This window comes from Anastrepha obliqua, chromosome 2 (genome assembly GCF_027943255.1).
Source record: "Anastrepha obliqua isolate idAnaObli1 chromosome 2, idAnaObli1_1.0, whole genome shotgun sequence".
Taxonomy (NCBI): Eukaryota; Metazoa; Arthropoda; class Insecta; order Diptera; family Tephritidae; genus Anastrepha; species Anastrepha obliqua.
The window spans coordinates 41,488,378-41,508,084 of NC_072893.1; the positions used below are offsets into that span (position 1 = coordinate 41,488,378).

Consider the following 19,707-nt stretch of genomic DNA (forward strand, 5'->3'; position numbering starts at 1 on the left):
CTCAGAGGTAAGTCCAAGCTCCAGTGGTGGAACAAGGATATTGGTAAACAACGAAGAGAAGTTTCTGAAGCTAACTAAACTTGCAGATTGTGATGACTGTTGGAGAGAATATAACGCATTACGCTGCTTATACAAAAAGGAGATTAGAGAGGTGAAAAGGTGAAACTTCTGTGGTAATTTGGACAGAATTTCGGAAGCATCAAGGCTTCGGAAAATTCCTGCCAAATCTTCTATTATTCCACTGATCCGCAAAGATACAGACAAGTGGACTAAGAACGGAAAGGGAACGGTTGAAGTTTTCACTGAAACCTAATCTCCTGTATGTATGGATGTCACAGGTGCTGCTTCTTCGGCGAAAGCAGACGGGAACAACGAAGTTTGAAAGGGCCTTATTACGACATCTTTATTGGAACGGGTCCTAAAATATTTTGACCTCTTTGATGGAATATTTCCAGCGTTCTTGCAAAAGGGAAGTACATCCCTGATACCGTGGATGAAGGACTTATTTAAATATTGTTTGAAATTCAACTATGTTCCGAAGAATTGTATACTCTCAAGAATTATATTTATACTAAAAGCAAGTAAATGCAGCCACTTGTTTGCGAAGGACTATTAGTCTATAAGCTTAACTTCGTTCCTCCTTAAAACCTTCGAAAGATTACTGGATTCTTATACTAAGTAAAAGATATCCCCTCACCTAATATCTGAAGATCAACACGCCTACACGAAAGGTAAGTCCACTGAAACTCCTCCACATAAAGTTGGCATATCTGGAGCTCTCAACAATGTTTCGAAGGAGGCACTGATTGAGAATCTAGGATCAATAATCACACTGGATTATCTGCCTATTAAATTGTCAAACAGTGCTAATAGAATAAGATTCTTTGATCATGTAGCTCGATCATGTGCACTCTGGTAGTAAACAGGATATTACTTAAAATGGGAAACGGAGGACCAAAGTTAACTGCTTATGCAGATGACCTGACCATCGTAATCTCAGGAAAATGCCTAATCACTATGAATCAAGTTATTGAAGCAGCTCTTAAGGAAATTAGCAAGTGGGCATTTGAAGCGGAACTAAAAGTAAATCCTGAGAAAGCGGATTTAGTACTATTCACCAGGAAGTACAAGATTCCGAAGGGAAATCCACCTAGGCTGAATAGCATTACACTACAAGTTAAGACATACCCTATGATCAAAAATTACCGGGAAGGTGGTGTTGACTGTTTTCTTCGATTGCCAAGGCGTAGTGCACCATGAGTACTTCCCATCTGGCCAGGCATTCAATAAAGAATATTATTTATCCGTTTTGAAGCGTTTGAGAGATGCTGTATGTCGCAAACGGCCGGAAATGTGGGCAAACAATTCTTGGATTTTGCATGATGATAACGCGCCATCGCACCGAGCCCAAATTGTGCTGGATTATTTGGGCAAACACCAAGTAAATACCATCGTGCAAGCACCGTATTCACCTGATATGGCCCAGTGCGACTTCCTTGTGTTTCTCAAGTTGAAGGAGGAGAGAGAGGAGATCAAAGAGAATGCGACGAAGGAGGTGAAGGCCATCCCTTCGTCGGCCTACCAGGGGTGCATGAAGCACTGGGTTAAGCGCTGGCACAAGTGTGTTGCTTCAGACAGATCATATTTTGAAGGAGATAAAATAAGTTTGCCGGAAATTTAACTCTGTTTTGTTTTACTTAAACATTCCCGGTACTTTGATCATAGGGTATACTCGTACTAAGTAACTAGAAGTAATGTTGGATAGCGAACTAACGGGGAAGGTCATTGTGGAAGACCAAACAAAAAAAGCACTCAATGCTTTATACACCTGCAGAAAATTAGTCGGTAAGATATGGCGGCCGCCGTAGTCGAGCAGGCTGGTGCGTGACTACCATTCGGAGTTCAGAGAACGTAGGTTTGAATCTCCGTTAAACACCAACATGAAGAAAAAGTTTTTTTTCTAATAGCGGTCGCACCTCGGCAGGCAATGGCAAATGTCCGAGTGTATTTCTGTTATGGAAAAGCTCTTCATAAAAATATCTGCCCTTCAGAGTCGGCTTAAAGCTGTAGGTCCCTCCATTTGTGAAACAACATCAAGACGCACACCACAAATAGGAGGAGGAAGAGACCCAAATAGGTCTATGCGTCAATTATATATGTATATACAGGATTTGATTGAAAAGTAATGAATCTTCCCGCGCGGAGCGTCTGCCAAGCGATCAACCGAATCGGATGGTGGGGGAAAATGATCGTTGGATCTTCCCCTTCCACTAGAAACCGGTCCCAGTTCGCTGGAAAGTGTGTTAGGATTCTCGCTGTTTTAAAAGTGTGTTAGGATTTTGCAGTGGCGAAAATGCAGCGATCGTTGGAGCAACGTTACTCGATCAAATTTTGCGTAAAGCTACACAAAACGAGTACCGAAACCATTGGGCTACTCAAGGAGGCTTACGGGGACCAATCTCTGCCCAGTGCCCAGGTAAAATAGTGGCACAAGTCGTTCAAGGAAGGCTGGGAGGACGTCGAAGACGAACAGCGATCTGGAAGGCCTTCATCACGACACCGCCTTCCTCTGCACCTCTGCATTGGCCAAGATGGGGGTTCCGGTGCTTCCCCACCCTCTCTACAGCCAAAACCTGTCCCCTCCGGACTTCTTGTTGTTCCCGCGCCAGAAAAGAAAGCTAAAGGGGAGGCGTTTCGACTCCATCGAGGCGATCCAAAAAACTGTGACAGCCGAATTGAACGCGATTCCGGCGGATGAGTTTAAAAAATGTTTCCTGCAGTGGAAGGACCGCTACCAGCGGTATATTGGCGCTCAAGGGTCCTATTTTGAAGAATATTAGTTGTATAAACCAAAAGATTTAATAAAACTGCTTAAAAAAATAAGGCTCATTACTTTTCAATCAAACCCTGTATATATATGTATATATATATAATAAGATACAATGCAGTTCCAACATCGCAAGATAGGACTCACTGTAGGCAAATAGCATAAAACACAACGAACTTTTGACTTCGCCAATAACGTTTACATCTCGATATTAAAACAATAAATTATAAATAATTTTAGTAAATTTCGTCATAGCTAATAAAAAATAAAAGAAACAAGAATGGTGTTTTCAGGCCATTAACTATTACATAAAATGATTGTGTGACTGAACAGTAGCGCCCGACCGGCGGTCAATCAATACAAAAGTACCTCATATTTCAGCCACTCTTCCGGCACTTGAGCTTTTGTGCGGATTGTTGTTACTGTCGCTATTGTTTCAAAAATTGAGTGTAGTTTATTTCGCATTGCTAGTAATGAGAGGTGAACACGAAATGTGTGTAATTCAATTTGTAACCACAATTCAATTGGCAAGTGACGGCCAGCAAAAGCATTAAAAACCAGCAACATGAACCGACAGATCGAATTGTGAGACGTACGTCAATGCTTATGCACACATACATTGGTATGTATGTATGGACGAGTATCCAACACATTGCTATGCACTTTGCACATACATGCATAAACATACATATATACACATATATACATACATTCATATAAACCGTCCTACATAACTCGAGCTTTTAGTGGCCAGACACATCGAGCCAATTTAGCATTGAATACCCAACTGATGATGTAGTTTAAGTTATACGAGCGCACATACACGTCTGCTACTCAATTTTTTCACGCACTCACTTTTTCGCCACTTTTTTGCAACAAACAATTCAGGAAAAACGGATTTTTCACTTGAGCTTTTTGTTTGCCGAATACCTACGAGTATAATGCATTGAACTGGGAATTCATTTCAAGTGAGCTGTTAAATTTTCGGTTACCAGTTTTGTATTTGTGCTTATGTATGTTGTAGAGCAATGTGAGGTATTTTTTAAATTTTATTTTATTTTTTATTTAAGGTGAGTTGGCTGTATAGAGAATTAAGTACGAGGCTGAATTCCAACGCTAAATGAAACGGTTTTTTTTTACCATGTAGCAGATTGTAGACTAGTTGAATTCCCATTAAATACCTACAGCACTTGGGCGGATTGGCAAGTTTCGATAATTTACTGGTTGCTCAATTTATTTTGATAACCTAAAGCAACATAATTATAATTGTCACACTTTGTTAAAAAACAAATCAACATATTTTTACATCTTTTAATAGAAATCTTTTGAAAATTTTCGAATAAGCAGCTTTATAGCCCTTTGACTTTGAAGGAGCAAATTCGAAGTCGCTCAAAAATTGCGCGGGGTTTTGACTATAATTTTTTCTGATTGAGTGTTTTCTTCCATGTACAAAAAATGTCGGTCATTCCTTATATGAAGGAAATTCGAAATTTTTCTAAAAATTCTGATAAAAAAGTGTGAAGCTTTGATGAAAATTTGATGTGCGCTTTGCTTAACTCGGCAGGATAAAGTCGAATGCTAAACTGGTGGTCAAACTAACGAATTGAAAGAGGCATTTGATGATACGATTACCTCCAGGAACAGATGTGTACACTGGCCTGGAAGTTCATGTGATCTAAGGTTCTAGCGAAATTTGAAGCTTTGGGTACCAATTGCTGGAAAAAACAATCCAAATGTGGTAATTTAATACTCTGGAGCTTCTACTCCTCACTGATCGGCATATATCCAAAATATTTTTTTTTTATAATTAATTTTTTATCTACATCATTGGCTTGATTATCTCAACTCAATGAACAGATGAAATCCTACATAATTTTGTGATTACTCACTGGCTATTTAGCATTTCTTAAGGGGGCCCGGTGGTGTAGAATTTTCAAAAAATTGATTTTTTGTTTTTCCGATATTTCGAAAATATAGTATCTTTCCATTTCAAACGCCAAAAAATGCGGTTTTTTTACTTAAATTTTTGGTCGATTTTCTGGAAAATTGTGGCTTTGACAACGCTCGAGGTGAAATTTCTATGAAAATTCCTGGTCTCTGGCCGCCACGATAACTCTGCTCCAGGTTGTCTGAAAGGAAAAATTCAAATGGCATTTTACTCCTTATGAATATTGTTTTGAGTATGATCTATTAAAAAAAATTTTTTTCGAAAATTAATATAACTGCGATGGTTGAAAGACAAAGTTTGTTTTTTCGCACATTTTTTCCTCAGATTTTTATTTATAAAAAAAAGTCATGCATGTATCGTATTTTCCGTAGTTTATGATAGAAACAGATATTATTTCGAGATTCGTGCCAAATTTGACAGCAATCGACCGAATAGTTCTCGAGATATCATGGCGGCCGTATAGAAAAATGTTGTTTTGAGAAAAACGCATTCAAGTATTTATGTGAAAAAAGGTATATATTTAAGACTCACAGCATTTTCGTGTTAATCAGCTATTCCAGGACCATATAGTACTCCCTCTTCCTCTTAAAAAAATTGATTTTGTACCATTTGCTGACCCCGACGTAAAATTCGAGCTTCTTTCGTTGCATTAGCGTTGCGCGCTTTCTCAGTGTTAGGGAGCGCGCCGAGTTCATTGATCATGCATAACTTCGTCAATTTAATGAATTTCGTCATGAAATTTTGAACAGAGTTCTTTGAAAGTATAATAAACAAGAATCAGTTAAAAAAATAGATTTTTTAGGCCGGGGAATGGGAATCCCCCCTTAAGAATATACTGTGAAATTTTGATGCGGAAATTCTTCATATTATAGCTTCTACAGCCCATTAATTAGGTAGAGAGCGGTCTGCGCGCTCCTGTACCTCAAACTTTAAACTCATTTATCTTGAAATGAATTTTTTTCGGGTGGTGTTGTCAAAAAATAAAAAAAACTACTCAACCGAATGGTCTGAAATGGTTATCGCCCGTACTAGAATCATATTATTAATTCAATTATTTCGTATTTTTGTGATTAAAAATCTGAAAAAAACCTATTTTTAGAATGTCGAATTCAAAACCGCGCTATTTTGTCAAAGTTTTTTTTTGTTCTCTAGTACGGGGCATAGCTGCAGTCATACTGATTCAAAATTTTTTTGGTTTTTGCGTCTCAGATAAATAGAAGAGCCCAAATGGATAACACCGCCCAGGTCCAATTTTTCGGGATGGTCAACTTCAACGGCGTTTTTTCGCCTGTGATCAACTGCTCCAGCGGCAAAAAAGGAAAGGATTTCTTCATCGCATCGCACCGATTATCACCTGTTCCGCTCGATGGCCATGTGCCGGTCTAGCTGACCGTCAGTTCCATTCATATGAAGACATCAAAAAATGGCTTGATCCGTGGATAGCCTCAAAAGATGAACCGTTTTACCATGACGGTGTACGAGATCTACCAGAAAGATGGGAAAAACTAGTAGCCAGCGATCGGCCATACTTTCAATGATTCACTTGTAACCATTTTTTCAGAATAAAGTTGTATTTTCATCAAAAAACAGCGATAACTTAGTTGCGCACCTAATAATATTTTTCAAATCTGCTATGCCTTCTGAACAAACATATCTGCTTGAATTTGTAGCAGCTCCTTCGGTTCACAAGTGCTTCACCGAGCAGTAGAACATCACTAAAGGGGCTGTCTTACCGGCCTCAAATCCTTTTCATGCTCTCATTCACAGTTTATGGCATACATATCTACATATACAAATCTAACGTTAGCCTATACCTTCAACACTTATCTGCAAGCATAAAACTACCTCTTGAAACTATTAAATGTGCGAATGTATGTACGTGGGTGCACAGCTCTTTTACAAGTATATCCCATTCTTTTAGGTACACTTTCCCGTCGCTTGAACCCAAAGCTGCTTTGGTAAAGCGTATGAAACAGGAAGTGTGTGTGAAGTGTGTCCTTCCAAAAAAAACGTAAGCAATAATGCAAAAAAGAAGTGCCCGCAACTGATTTTGTGCGCTTAAATTTTCAAATCGACAAACGCACAGACTCACTGAAATTCATATGCATATCTCGTCATTGTAGATATGAGAGGTAAAAAGAAAATGAAAAACCGAAATAACGTGTCACAGCAGATTTGAAAAACGCGAAAAAAAATTTGGTGCTGGATGTGTGAAAGCATTAAAAATGTGCGTGTATGCGTGTTTCTTTTTCTATTTTTTTTTTAACTTTTGCATGGGTGTGTCCTATGGAGTTCACAATGGCTCTTGTTTTGATGGCATTTTCATGTTATGCCAACACTTCACTTGTGCCCGTGAATGGGTTTAAAAAAGCTGTTTAAAAAAGCAGTAAAAAAACTTCTTACGATCACATCTCAAACTAAAGCATTGCATTTTTAAAACGTCCAAAATATGTGGGTGGATTTATTTCTTTTTATGCGAAAATTGGCAAATGCAAAGTGTGGAGCTTTGAACGAATTTAAAGTGGGAAAAAGTGTAAACATCATAAATTCTACTAGCATAAATATATGCAGAGAGTTTTCAATGAAAATAAAATTTTTTTTCACACTATACATTGTTTAGTTTTATGGCTCCAAGAATGTAGTAACAGTTTTGTTACAAAAGGTTTTACAGGTGATACAGCGCGGATAAACTACCAGCTGAGCTATTCAAGTGCATTCAAGTGCCGATGACGAGAGGTGACAAGGCACATGCATTATTTCTATGAAAACTATGATCCGATGAATGAAGGTCTGCCGATTAGAAAGTGTGATTCGCTTAATCTACAGCAAAGCGGATTCTGCTATTTGCGGCAATTAAGAAGAAATTATTATAGTATTTTTTATGCTGTTTACGAGTCTATCGAGCGTTTTTGAGTCCATTTTATGTGAGAGAACTGATTTAGATATTCTTTATGAAGTTTGCCATTGCCCGCCCAGAGTTGAACGCTATTAGAAAATTTTCTTCTATCATTTTGCTGTTTCGATCCTACGCAATCCCGAATGGTAGTCATGCACCATAAGTCTAGATAAATACTATATGCGCGAAAAAATAATCGACACACTTCAACTAAATCGATTTTATTAAATATTACTGAAACTCCTAGTAAGCTGCAAAATCTGTTACACCAGAGCTTTTTCGACTACTTCAGGTCCGGCATTAGATACTCTGGTGAGTCTACCACCACTTGATGTTTTCATCCAAGTAGAGGCCTTGAAGCTCATCTGCAGGCTGAGACACAATGGGAGTTGGTACGCCCACTGTTCGGCATTGGACAACAGAAAAGGCATGGACTTCGATCCAACGATTCTCTCCATGCCCCTTAACTCCATGCCATCAGGAGTCGTACTTGAAAAGAGATACAGTGTTGTGCTGTCAGAGGTTTTATTGTGGTCAAACTCTGAAAATAAGCCCGGCAAATATTGTTTTCGCACTTCCACAGATGCCGCCAGGACCGAGCTTGGTTCCGACTCTGGGAATCCAGCGGGGCAAAACTTCACTTTGCTCTTGGAATGTATGTATCTGTGTTTCAAGATGTAATGAACTTTGTTGTGGAAAACAGATAGAGAGGCAGTATGTGTCTGCAGGGTCAACAAAGCATGCGCTCCAACCACTTCAAAAGTAGTTAAGTCCTGTAAATCCAGGCTGATCTAGGTCGGTAGACATAAGAGCCTGTTGCTAACATGGGTCCCTGGACACGTGGGTAACGCGGGTAACGAGATCTCTGACTCTTTAGCTAGGATGGTCTCCGGGCCAAGAAAGTTGGCCGTTCTGCCACTCCCTTCTGCAGTCATCAAAGCTACGCTTAGTAAACGCGTTACTTCATCCCAAAAGTGAGCTTGGCAGGCTGACAGAGGTTGCAAAACTGATGTTACCTGTCATGTTCGACCGACTGTCGCAGATCCTTCTGTCATTGAGTAGAAGAGACGGTAGGCAGCTGGTTGGACCGTTGACAGGCCACTTTCTATGGGCAAAGGTCATGGAAAAGGTGGACACCTCAGTCGAAAATAGTGTAGACTATTGAGGGATGAACCAATAAGAAGAAGAACCCAGACCCACTCCAGTACAATACAAAACTCGGTCTTCGGATATAGCTATTGAATCAATATAGCTATTGAATCCCCTTGAAATCACAGGAAATTTATCATAAAACTTTAGAATTAACAAAAAAATTACGCAAAACTGCAACTGAACTGAGCGTAGTTGAGTTGTTTGCATTTTGGCTTCTTTTTTGATCTAAAGTGCAGTTTGTCACAAACACATTAAAACTCCCCAAGGTAGTGTAGAAACTGTGCCACAAACAAGAACTAAATATTTGACTTCACTTTGATAAAGGAAAATGGCACTGATTATGCGATATCATCATTTGTACATATTTTTTCGGAGTCACCGGCCAGCGCGACACTGCGACAGTCGCATAAGTATTTAGCTTTTCAAAAATTCTATAAAGATAAAACTAAGCACAGAGTGCAAGCAATTCACTTGCACTATATATACACGCATATACATACATGTATATGCACATATTGTCAAAAACATACACTCACACAGAGTTGCAATAAAAACATTTAGATTTGCAATGAGATTAACTAAAATAACAAACATACTCGTGCGCTTAAAGGAATCCTTGCATCCGCTACAATCCGTGGCAGCAATCAATGAAAGCAAACAAACGCCAAGAAAGCCAAGGAAGCCTTCGCAATGCCAGTAGTCAACTAATATTTATATGTACGCGTGCAAGTAGAATCACTGAAACCCTGCAGGGAAAAGCTAAACCAGTATGGCAACATTCTAGTTCAGATGCTGGTGTTTAATAGAAGAAAGCATACCAGCTCTTCACTGACTGAAATAATAACAGTGCAAATAAAATTAGTTGATAAGAAAGTTTAAAACCCGCCTATAGATGCACCAATGCATTGCGCTGATAAGAGGATTGTGCATTTGTCTATTACTAAGTTTACTGACATATAAACTCTGTGTTTTAAGTTTGCTTCATGGTTGTAAAAAATTGTGAGCTAAAAGTTGAGATGAAAAATTGAGAGCTGAATGAGTAGCAAGAGAAATATTAAAAGAGTCGCAAAAAGCGAAAGGGCATCCCTTTCCCACGAGTACATAAACTTGTGTGATAGAGAGTGCGTGACGTCACATTAGTTGTGTTTGTTGCAGCAGCATAAACATTGCCCATACTTACATACGGGGAATGCTACTGGAGTGACAGTCCTTGGCCGAATATAAATCCGGGTCGTCTCGGTAACGTAGAACTGACTGTCGTGGATATGACGTCATATTAGTCTAACTGTGCAGTGTTGCCAACCTTTTGGTTTCGCAATAAATTTAGTCCGAAAATTTTTGGTTTTGTGTTTGTTTCTATCTTTTAATTTGAAGCTAACAAAACTGTAAAATTAAAAAATGTACGAGTTTATTTACAATAGGCTAACACAGGCCACTCTTGCATTTAAAACTAATGCTGAGAAGATTTCAGCCCTATTGAAAATTTGTTGATTCTTAGAAAAATTAATGCTTTCAAAGTGCAAATCTCATGTGTTGCACCAACAATAATCGCAATCGCCGCTAATGTGACAATTTTTAATAAATTTATATTTCACATAATTATATAAACCTTTTAAATAGAATAGTCTGAAGAACCTTGTTTCTTTTGATACCAATGTTGTAATATATTATTTAACTACGTATTTCATTAATTTAAATTTCTTAAATAGGTGGCAAGACTGTTTACACATACTTCATTTAATACTTGCAAAATTTTAGTAAATTCTTATTTTTTCAGATGTAGATAGCCCCAATACAGATTTAGTTTTAAGAGTTGCCACCATATTCAGAAATATTTCTGTATTAAAGCTTCCACGAACTAGGTAATTTTGATGCCAATGTTGTAATACATATATTATTTAACTACAGTATTTCATTAATTTAAGTTTCTTAAAATAATTTAAATTTCTTAAATAGGTGGCAAGACTGTTTACACATATTTCGTTCAATACTTGGAATATTTTAGTATACTTTTAATTTTCCAGATTTGGATATCTCCAATACAGATTTCATTTTTAGAGTTGCCACCTTATTAAAAAATATTTTTGTATTGAGGCTTCTGCAATTTTTTCATTATTTTAATTTTCTTAAATAAGTGGCAAGACTCTTAACACATATTTCGTTTAATAGTGGTAATGTTTTAGCAAACTTTTAATTTTCCAGATTTAGACAGCTCGAATACAGATTTAATTTTTAGAGTTGCCACTTTATTGAGAAATACTTCTGCATTAAATCTTCCACAAACGAGTTTATTTTGATGCCAATGTTCTAATGTAATAGATATTTAACTACGGTATTTTATTATTTTAATTTTCTTAAGTAGGTGGCAAGACTGTGTCCACATATTTCGTTCAATACTTGCAATATTTTAGTAAACTCTTATTTTTCCAGAGGTAGATAGCTCCAATATAGATTTAGTTTTTAGAGTTGCAACCTTATTCAAAAATATTTCTGTATTAAAGGTTCCGCGAACTATTTCCTTAATTTAAATTTCTTAAATAGGTGGCAAGACTGTTAACACATATTTCGATTAATAGTTGTAATATTTTAGTAAACTTTTAATTTTTCAGATTTAGATAGCTCCAATACAGATTTAATTTTCAGAGTTGCCACCTTATTCAAAAATATTTCTGTATTAAAAGCTTCCACAAACTAGTTTATTTCCCACCCAAGTGTTGTAATATATTTTTGTATATTTTGGTATCTTTTCACATGTACACGGCAGCGATCCTCCTACAATTTGTGTTGTCGAACTTGAACTTGAACGTAAATACCGGGTTTCAACTAACCTATACATTCATGCGGCAGGTTTCTTCTCTAGACTCTGTGGTCTATATTTCCTGTAGTCTTTACACAGTGCTAGAAATATTCGTTTAGTTTTTTGGAATAAATCTCATGGAGCCGTAAATGCAACTTTCAGAAATATTTCGATTTCAACGTCATCTATCAGCTATGCACACAATAGAGTTCAAAGCAAACATATTGGGTGAAGTTGGACTCAATAGTTTGAGTAGTTTTGAGCCTTTAGAAAACGCACAAAGAGGCGTTATTCGAGTTTGCTATCTATACAACTCAGACTATTTCCTTTTTTTTCTTTTTTCTTTTGGGTTTACTAAACTTTGGATTGTAGCATTTAAAACGACTTCACAAACATACGAGTAATATGGAGCAATTACTACAGGCTGGACCACTACTGGAAACCTACAAACACATACCACCTGTTGATGAGTGGTTAATGAGAAAATATGGTGACACCGACTACGAGTATCACCTCTCGCAGTTGCTCAGCGGATATGGCTGTTTTCGGAGAATACCTGCACCGTTTTAAGCTGGCAGACAGCCCTTTCTGTCCAAACTGTCCGAATACTGACGAAAACGCAGAACACTTGATTTTTTATTGCGACCGCTTCAGAGAGGAACGAGCTATTATCAAACAAGCCTTGGGTAATCAACCTTCCCCCAGCATCCTCATACGAGATATGTGTGTAACCAGCAGTAAATGGGAGGCAGCCCAAACATTCTCAGGTGAGATCACGACCCGACGCCGCCATATTGATTGGGAACAGTTACATCGGGAGCATCAGAGAAGGCGGACGGTTTCTGGCGAACCGACAACAAGCACAGATTTTTTAGTGAAACACTCAATACAATATCGTACAGAAGACAAGACGGTGGTGGGTTAATAAGTATAACTACTGCAAGTTTTCCGATGTCTCCTTTATCTTTGAAACACCTATGAATACAGTGGGAGTAATTCGATGGCGTGTAGCCTTCATATGCCAGCAGGAGAGGAACCTGCCCCTGTTGAGTCTTCGGAAACTCCGCTCTGCCCAGAAGTTATACTTTTGTGGTCCCAGGGTAGAATTTATCCGAGGTGGAAAGATTGTTATAGTATTAGAGAGAGCTTGCCCTACATACATTTTGAGTTAAACCTTCCTCAACCAAAAAAAGTAAATATATGTATGTATGTTACATATGTAGTCCCAGAATGAAAAATTTGAACAGTAAAACCAATCCAGTTTCCCATAGAAATTTTGAGATGTTTCATTTTCCTTCAGACTATGCCGATGTCTATCATTCCAATTCCAATACAGATAGCCCAGAGTCTTCAGAAAAAAATTAGAATTAATCTGTGCTTGGTGCGTTGAGTTTGTTTTTCTTGTTCACTCTCGGGAGCACTGTTCGTCGACAAGACTCAGTCTAGCGTTGATTTCGTTAATCTATTTTGCTTTCTGGCAGGGTAGGTGATTAGCCTGCCGCTACCTACTTTCTATGTTACCAGAACAAAGTTTGTATGTTTCGAGTTGTTTGGAAACACTTTTTGTCCAAAAAGGGCAAATGCAAAATATTGACTTTGGGTTTTATTACCAGAATCGATGGAATCATGTTTTTCCGCCAAATGAGTACACTGACTTGGTCACGTAGAAAGAATGCCAGAATAAAAAGCACCAAAACGAGCCTTCAAGAAACAATCGTATGGGAAGCGAACTAAGAGCAGACCAAAGAAAAAATGGGTAAATGCAGTTATCGAGGACCCCAAAGAGGTGGACGTGAAAAACTGGTGGCGCTTAGTAGCGGATCGGTAAGTCTTGAGGAAGATAGTTGCGAAGGCTACTGGTCCATCCAGGACTGTCACGCTAGGGAAGAAGAAGTAAGTTACAACTAATTTTTCAATTTTTAACCTCAATTTTAAGGTTTCGATTTTTAACCAAAATTTGAAGAACTAATTCTGTATGCACTTTCAATATGAAATAGAATATTTTAAAGCGATAGAATGGAATGAAATGCTTGTGTTTTTTTAATTTTAATTGCTCTGAAACTGCTTACTTTAGAAACATAATCGTCTGCAACTTTTTTTGGCTAGTCTGATCTGGTATTTCAACCAATATTTTGATGGCTGCTGCATACCCGGACAATTGACATTTCGTAGGGCATCGCCATGTTAAAAATATCTCTTGCTTACTTGAAAAAAATACAGAACACAAACTGTTTGAGCTGAAAAGTGCACAGGTAGTATTCTAGTTCACAAATTTAGGTAGTATTTTTTCCAACAGGGAATGTATTTGTGTGAGTGTGTGCATGTAAGAGTTTTCGTAAGCTCATTCACTGCTATAATCTCACTTGTACGAATGTCATAGGGCTGGAATAAAACACAAACAAATGTATGCGTACACATCAACATACACACATTGAAATATCTATACAATCATTGATCTCGACATTTTACCATTCAGTGATTGGATGCATTGAAGCGGGGATTTGGCGTAGAAAGCACTCTTTAATGTCAGCTTTTCAGTGGAGGGCAAATGTGCACACTTTTATGCGCTTTGGGATATCGTATCCTAACTGAAATTTTCCGAAAAAGAAAAAGGAAAGTATAAAGTCAAAAATAAAGTCGGTTGCCTCTTTAATGCCTTGTTTTAATTTATCAGTAAAGAGATGTTTTTTTATATTTCAGGCCAAATTTAAACTATTCTATCGTATTAGAAAATACTAAGTTGGCTCTTTAATGGTACCTATTTACATTTATATGTGTAGATGGCCTTCCCTTAAATTTAGTGCGTTCTGTAACTGTAGCACTCGAATTTATTGGCAAATTTTGACTATTTATTTATTTTTTACTTAATTTTAATAATTTTTTATGCAAATATAGTTCATTCTCCAACAAAAGCCGTATAAATTCAAGTCTGAAACTTTGCAGATTAAAAAACAAATTCAACACATTTTCATTAAAATCTCAAACTTTTTAATTACAATTCTGAGCCATAAAATGGAAGTTTAAAGTGGCTCAAAATCTACGCTGATGTTTGACAATTTTTATTTTTTTGCACGGTCTTGTGCATTTTCTGCGTACGACGAATGCTGGACATATCTTTTACATTAAAAAAAATCAAACATATTTCATAAATTCTTTTTGAAAAGTTGAAAATTTGGTGAAGATTTTGAACATTTTTTTTCAAATTGGAATAAAGTTTGAAAGCTTAACTTATATGGTTTTTATAGGAAAACTAGCTTATACCCGTGGGTTTCACCCCACATTTCTATCAAAAAGTATGCAATGTAAATAAAACAACTTTAACTTTTTTAAGTCAGTTTAGGTATTATTTAAAACGATCGGATATACGAAATTTTTTTTTATATTATTTTGAGTATAAATAAAAAGGTTTTTCGGTGCGCCAACTCTGGAGCAGGCTACATATAATTGGCCATGGGTAAAACATGAGTTGATTAGATTGACTCCTGCTACAGCAAATGATTGTCCCTGAGCTTTATTTATGGACATTGCGAAAGCCAGTCTAATAGGCAATTGGAGGCCGCCATTTTGAACGTAGTCCCATCGGTATCATTGGAATTCTTGGTATGAAAACTTTGTGGTTTTCAAAATTTCCTGATAAAATCATAGCTTCTATAACATTCGGTAAAAGTTTCGTGATGATTAGCCTTGTGCCATTGCATAAACGTGGATCATCCAAATTACGCAGCATAATTATCGTGGCCCCCCTTTCTAAAAGCTTTTTGCGAATATAGATATTACAATGGAATGCATCAGCTGTTTTTGTTTACATATTTACAGTGATGGCGATTAAACGATGATTTTATAACTTGTGGTGTACACTGTCAATATTTTCCGCTGTGGTTTGCTATTTTATTAATTTGGATTATTTAATTTCAAAATAAAACTATTTTAGCTTACATACGTAATCATAAAGCTTTGAGTGTAATATTTATGTAGCTAAACCGGCGTTATTATCTAGGCATGGCGTAGTTTTTAAAGCATTTTTTTTTAATAAAATTGATATTTCGCTTAGATTGCTGGACTGTTTACTTACCGATAAAGCTTTACCAATAAGAGAATGCATTCAATTCAGCAATACCTCTATCGTTGATAATATAAATTCGTTTCTATATCAAATGGTCTAGCCCCCATTTTTTTCTAAGCTCATATTTTTTCTAGGAGTACTAAATACTAACTTCATTAAACTTTTTACCAATTTTTGGTATTCTACCATAAATGCGTCCAGTGATGTGCAGTATGAAAAATCCCATTTGTATAGGAGGTGTCACGCCCCATTTCTAGCTATCACCAGTTTTCATGCAGGTGTTAGGTATTAACCTTAAATAATCTCTTACCAAATTTCAGTTGTCTAGCCCAAATACTTCCGGAAATATGGACAATGAAAAATTTCATTTACATGGGAGGTGCCTAGCCCCCTTTCTCGTTTTTCTCAGTTTTCTTGGAGGTGTTAGGGATTAACCTCATATAACCCCTTCCCAAATTTCATTCGTCTAGCCTAAATACTTCCAGAAATATGGACTATAAAAAATTCCAGTTGTATGGGAGGTGCCACGCCCCCTTTTTCGTTATACGCAGTTTTTCTGGATGTGGTAAGGATTAATGTCATATAACCCCTTACCAAATTTCAGTAGTCTAACGTAAATACTTCCAGAAATACGGATGAACTATATAGATATATTTTAATAAGAAGGCAGCTAAGTATAGGGACCCTAAAACCAGAGACGAAAACTTAACTCTATCCTTGGATATGAAGTATCTGGAAGTAATTCCTGACAAAAACTTGACCTGGAAAACCATTTATCGGACATCACAATAAAAGCTTTGAAAGCAACTTACACGTGCCAAAGGCTTTACGGTAAAACACGGGGCCCGTGGCCGAAGATGATGGGATGGTCTTATAAGACAATAATTGTGGCAATGATCATCTACGCCTCTTTGGTACGATGGCCAAAAGTATTGTAGACCAAATTAAGACTCAGATGACACTTAATCAGTTGTACAGAATAGACTGCCTGAGCGTAACGGGAGCAATGCGAACTTGCACCACAACGGTCACTGGACTCATTCCACTCTACCTTCTAGGAAAACGCACAGCAGCCAGTGCATTTCTAAAGCTTCCTAATCGATTTCATTTTAGAGAAGGCAATCTTACAGTGCATGTAAGAATTCTGGGTTCTATCCGTAACTTCCCGTGCCTGTCGGTCTGTGACAAGATGGAAAGAAACCAAGAATTTCAAGGTGGTCATCAGTGATCGCTCATCGTGAAGAAATAATGAAATATCTTTAAAACAGAGCGCATAGGTGTGGTTTACTGATGGATCCGAAATGGAAGACGACAGTGGCAGGACTGAAATTGTCGGACCACATCACAAGAAGGCAAATGCAATGGAAAAAACGCTTTGGGGCTATGTACTACAGAATGTCTTCGTAGAAACAAGCGTGATGTCAATATCAACATTATCTCTGATAGTCAAGCAGCTATAAAATCGCAAGCTATAAAAGCAAACATTCCCTTTATTGGTTCTGAACCTTTTTGTGAGGTAAAAAACAGCTTCAAAAGTGCCCTTCTACGTGAGCGGGAACAATGAGTAGTGAAGAGCCCAAACGAGCACATGGCAATCGAAAAACTCATTGAGCGTACGAAGGGAAAGGCAATCCTTAACCTCAGCTGAAAAGACATACAACTCGACTGAGGTACTAACAGGACATTACAAATTTAATTAACCAGCCGCAGAACTTAATCGCTCAGCGGCCTTAACAACCGCGTTGATAGTTCTGCCTTTTCCAAACTAAATAAAGAAGCAAACCGAATGGGTCTGGTGCTGAACGAGGAAAAAAGAGAGAAAGATTCTGCGCAAGATTTTTGGACCTTTGCACGTTTGCAACGGCGAATATCGCAGGCGATGGAACGATGAGCTGTATGAGCTTTACGGCGACATAGACATAGCGCAGCGAATAAAGATCCAGCGGCTACGTTGGCTGGGTCATGTCGTCCGAATGGATACAAATGCTCCGGCTCTGAAGGTATTCGATACTGTACCAGCTGGTGGTAGCAGAGGAAAAGGAAGATCTTCTCTGCGTTGAGAAGGAAACGACTGGCGCGCTTTGTTAAGCTCGACCAAAATCGCGTAAGCGGTTATCGCGCCAATTAAGAAGAAGAGGAAAGGTAAATTTACTAAATCATTATTTTTGCATATGTATTCGATTTTCATGCAGCTTATGTATACTTAGACATTCTGAATATAGACCGAAGGTAGACACAAGTGAGAGGTTTGAAAATATCTCGAAATCAGCGCTATCCTTCATGCTTCTTCCATGTATATTTTAAACAAACAACAAATAAAATTTCTTTAAATCTATTAAGGAAAATTGTAAATATTCAGGATGGAAGTATTAAGGCCACCTAGTAACCTTCAAAGTTTTTGTATGATCAGGAACATGTTTGTTTTTTGTTGTTTCAGAATTTGTGTCCGAGTCTTTTTTTTCTGAATAAGAATCAGATTGTCAGATTTGGTTGTGGTTCAATTTTTTTCACGTCCTAATAAAGTTTTCATGCCTCGGCTTGAGTTGCTTTCAAAAAAGTGAAAAAAGTAATTGAAATATAATATAATATATGTCTGTGTGCAACCAAGATATGTGGAGTAAAATTTCACGGCAAATATTTTCGCAGAATATCTTAGCCAATTAGTCTCCAGTTAAAAGGATCGTTTCAAGCCATAATTTAAAAAGCTCCAAAAAAAAGTTGGAAAGTCGCAAAATTTTTTTATTTTTTCAGTTTTTATTTATAATTTTACTATGGGTATCCTCAGGCTAAATTTATGTGTAAATGGAAAATACAAATTAATGAGGCTGTAAAAACAATTTCTTCAGTATGAAAAAGCCTTGTTGATTTCACTACATGACTCTAGTACTGACACCCTAAGTCTGTTTTACTGCACCTCCACACACTGACTCAAAATAGTTGCACAGTGCAACAAAAATAAATGGGGGATCTTTTAAGGTCCAATTTAACGGCGTATGTAGTACTACGTAATTATTGTTGGGATAAGGGGTGTTCAAAAAGCTCCTCGCACTATAGCTCTTCGAGTGCAGTACCTAATATATCATGCTAATAACGGGCACATCATGTTTTTTTGTTTCCAAAATTGAAAAAAAACTACAAAATTAATAAAAAAATAAATTAAGTCCGAGATTGTGCTGGTGATATAAGAAAAATCGCAGCCATCGTATACGAATACAATCCCGTATTATGTGACACCCAAAGTTACACTCAGAATTTTACTTCAGATAGTCAAACTTTAATGTAATTTACTATACTTGACCATTTCCATTGCAAAAAGGAACTTACCAGTTACGATATTTATACATAGAACTATAGTGCGCAATGCAGAATATATAATAGTGTACCCACAGAAAAGCACTCCGAGAGTACTCCAATGATGATTTCAAGTTCTACGGGGAAAATATCATACAACAAACATTCAGAAATGAAATTTATGACAATTTTTCCAAAATTCATTTATCTTGTCAATTTTATCCTGCAGTTTAGAAAAGAAATGTACATGCATACTTACATCCATACATTATGTACGTATGTATGTATAAATTATAAGACCATAAAAAACTACTTTTATACGCTCACGCAAGCAAATGTGGCCTTGGTCATAAAAAGCATTACAATTTAGTCAGTGATAAGTAAACCAAAGGGTCACCCTGGTCCTTATGATAAGCAATAAACAAAACTAACAAAAACACAAAAAAAAAATACAAAAGTACCAACAATAAAATCAATAATAGCTTATTTCATACCAACACCCCAAAAAAAAACGCACTGAAAATGAATGAATGAAAAAAGTAGCCACACTTCACTGCGCATTTGCATGGAAAATCGAGAAAAGCAATAGCGGTGGTAAAAAGGATAGTGGCTGAACGTGGCATAATCCATTTGCTACTTTACTCAAAGCAACAACACTCACACCACTTTACCACCAAGTCAGACTCACTCCCACTTTTGCCGATGGTCGGGTCGGTGTGCCTGTGACTTTATT

General features: G+C 37.2%; 1 protein-coding gene across 1 annotated transcript in view; it reads right to left on the reverse strand.

The window, feature by feature from the left end:
* The window catches only part of LOC129238100 (netrin-B), a 39,591-nt gene extending 20,348 nt beyond the window's left edge, over positions 1-19,243 (reverse strand). Inside the window, exon 1 of the mRNA XM_054873139.1 lies at positions 19,234-19,243. Coding sequence (XP_054729114.1) covers positions 19,234-19,243 — 10 coding nt within the window. The remainder of the gene's footprint in view (positions 1-19,233) is intronic.
* Positions 19,244-19,707: the final 464 nt, after the last annotated feature.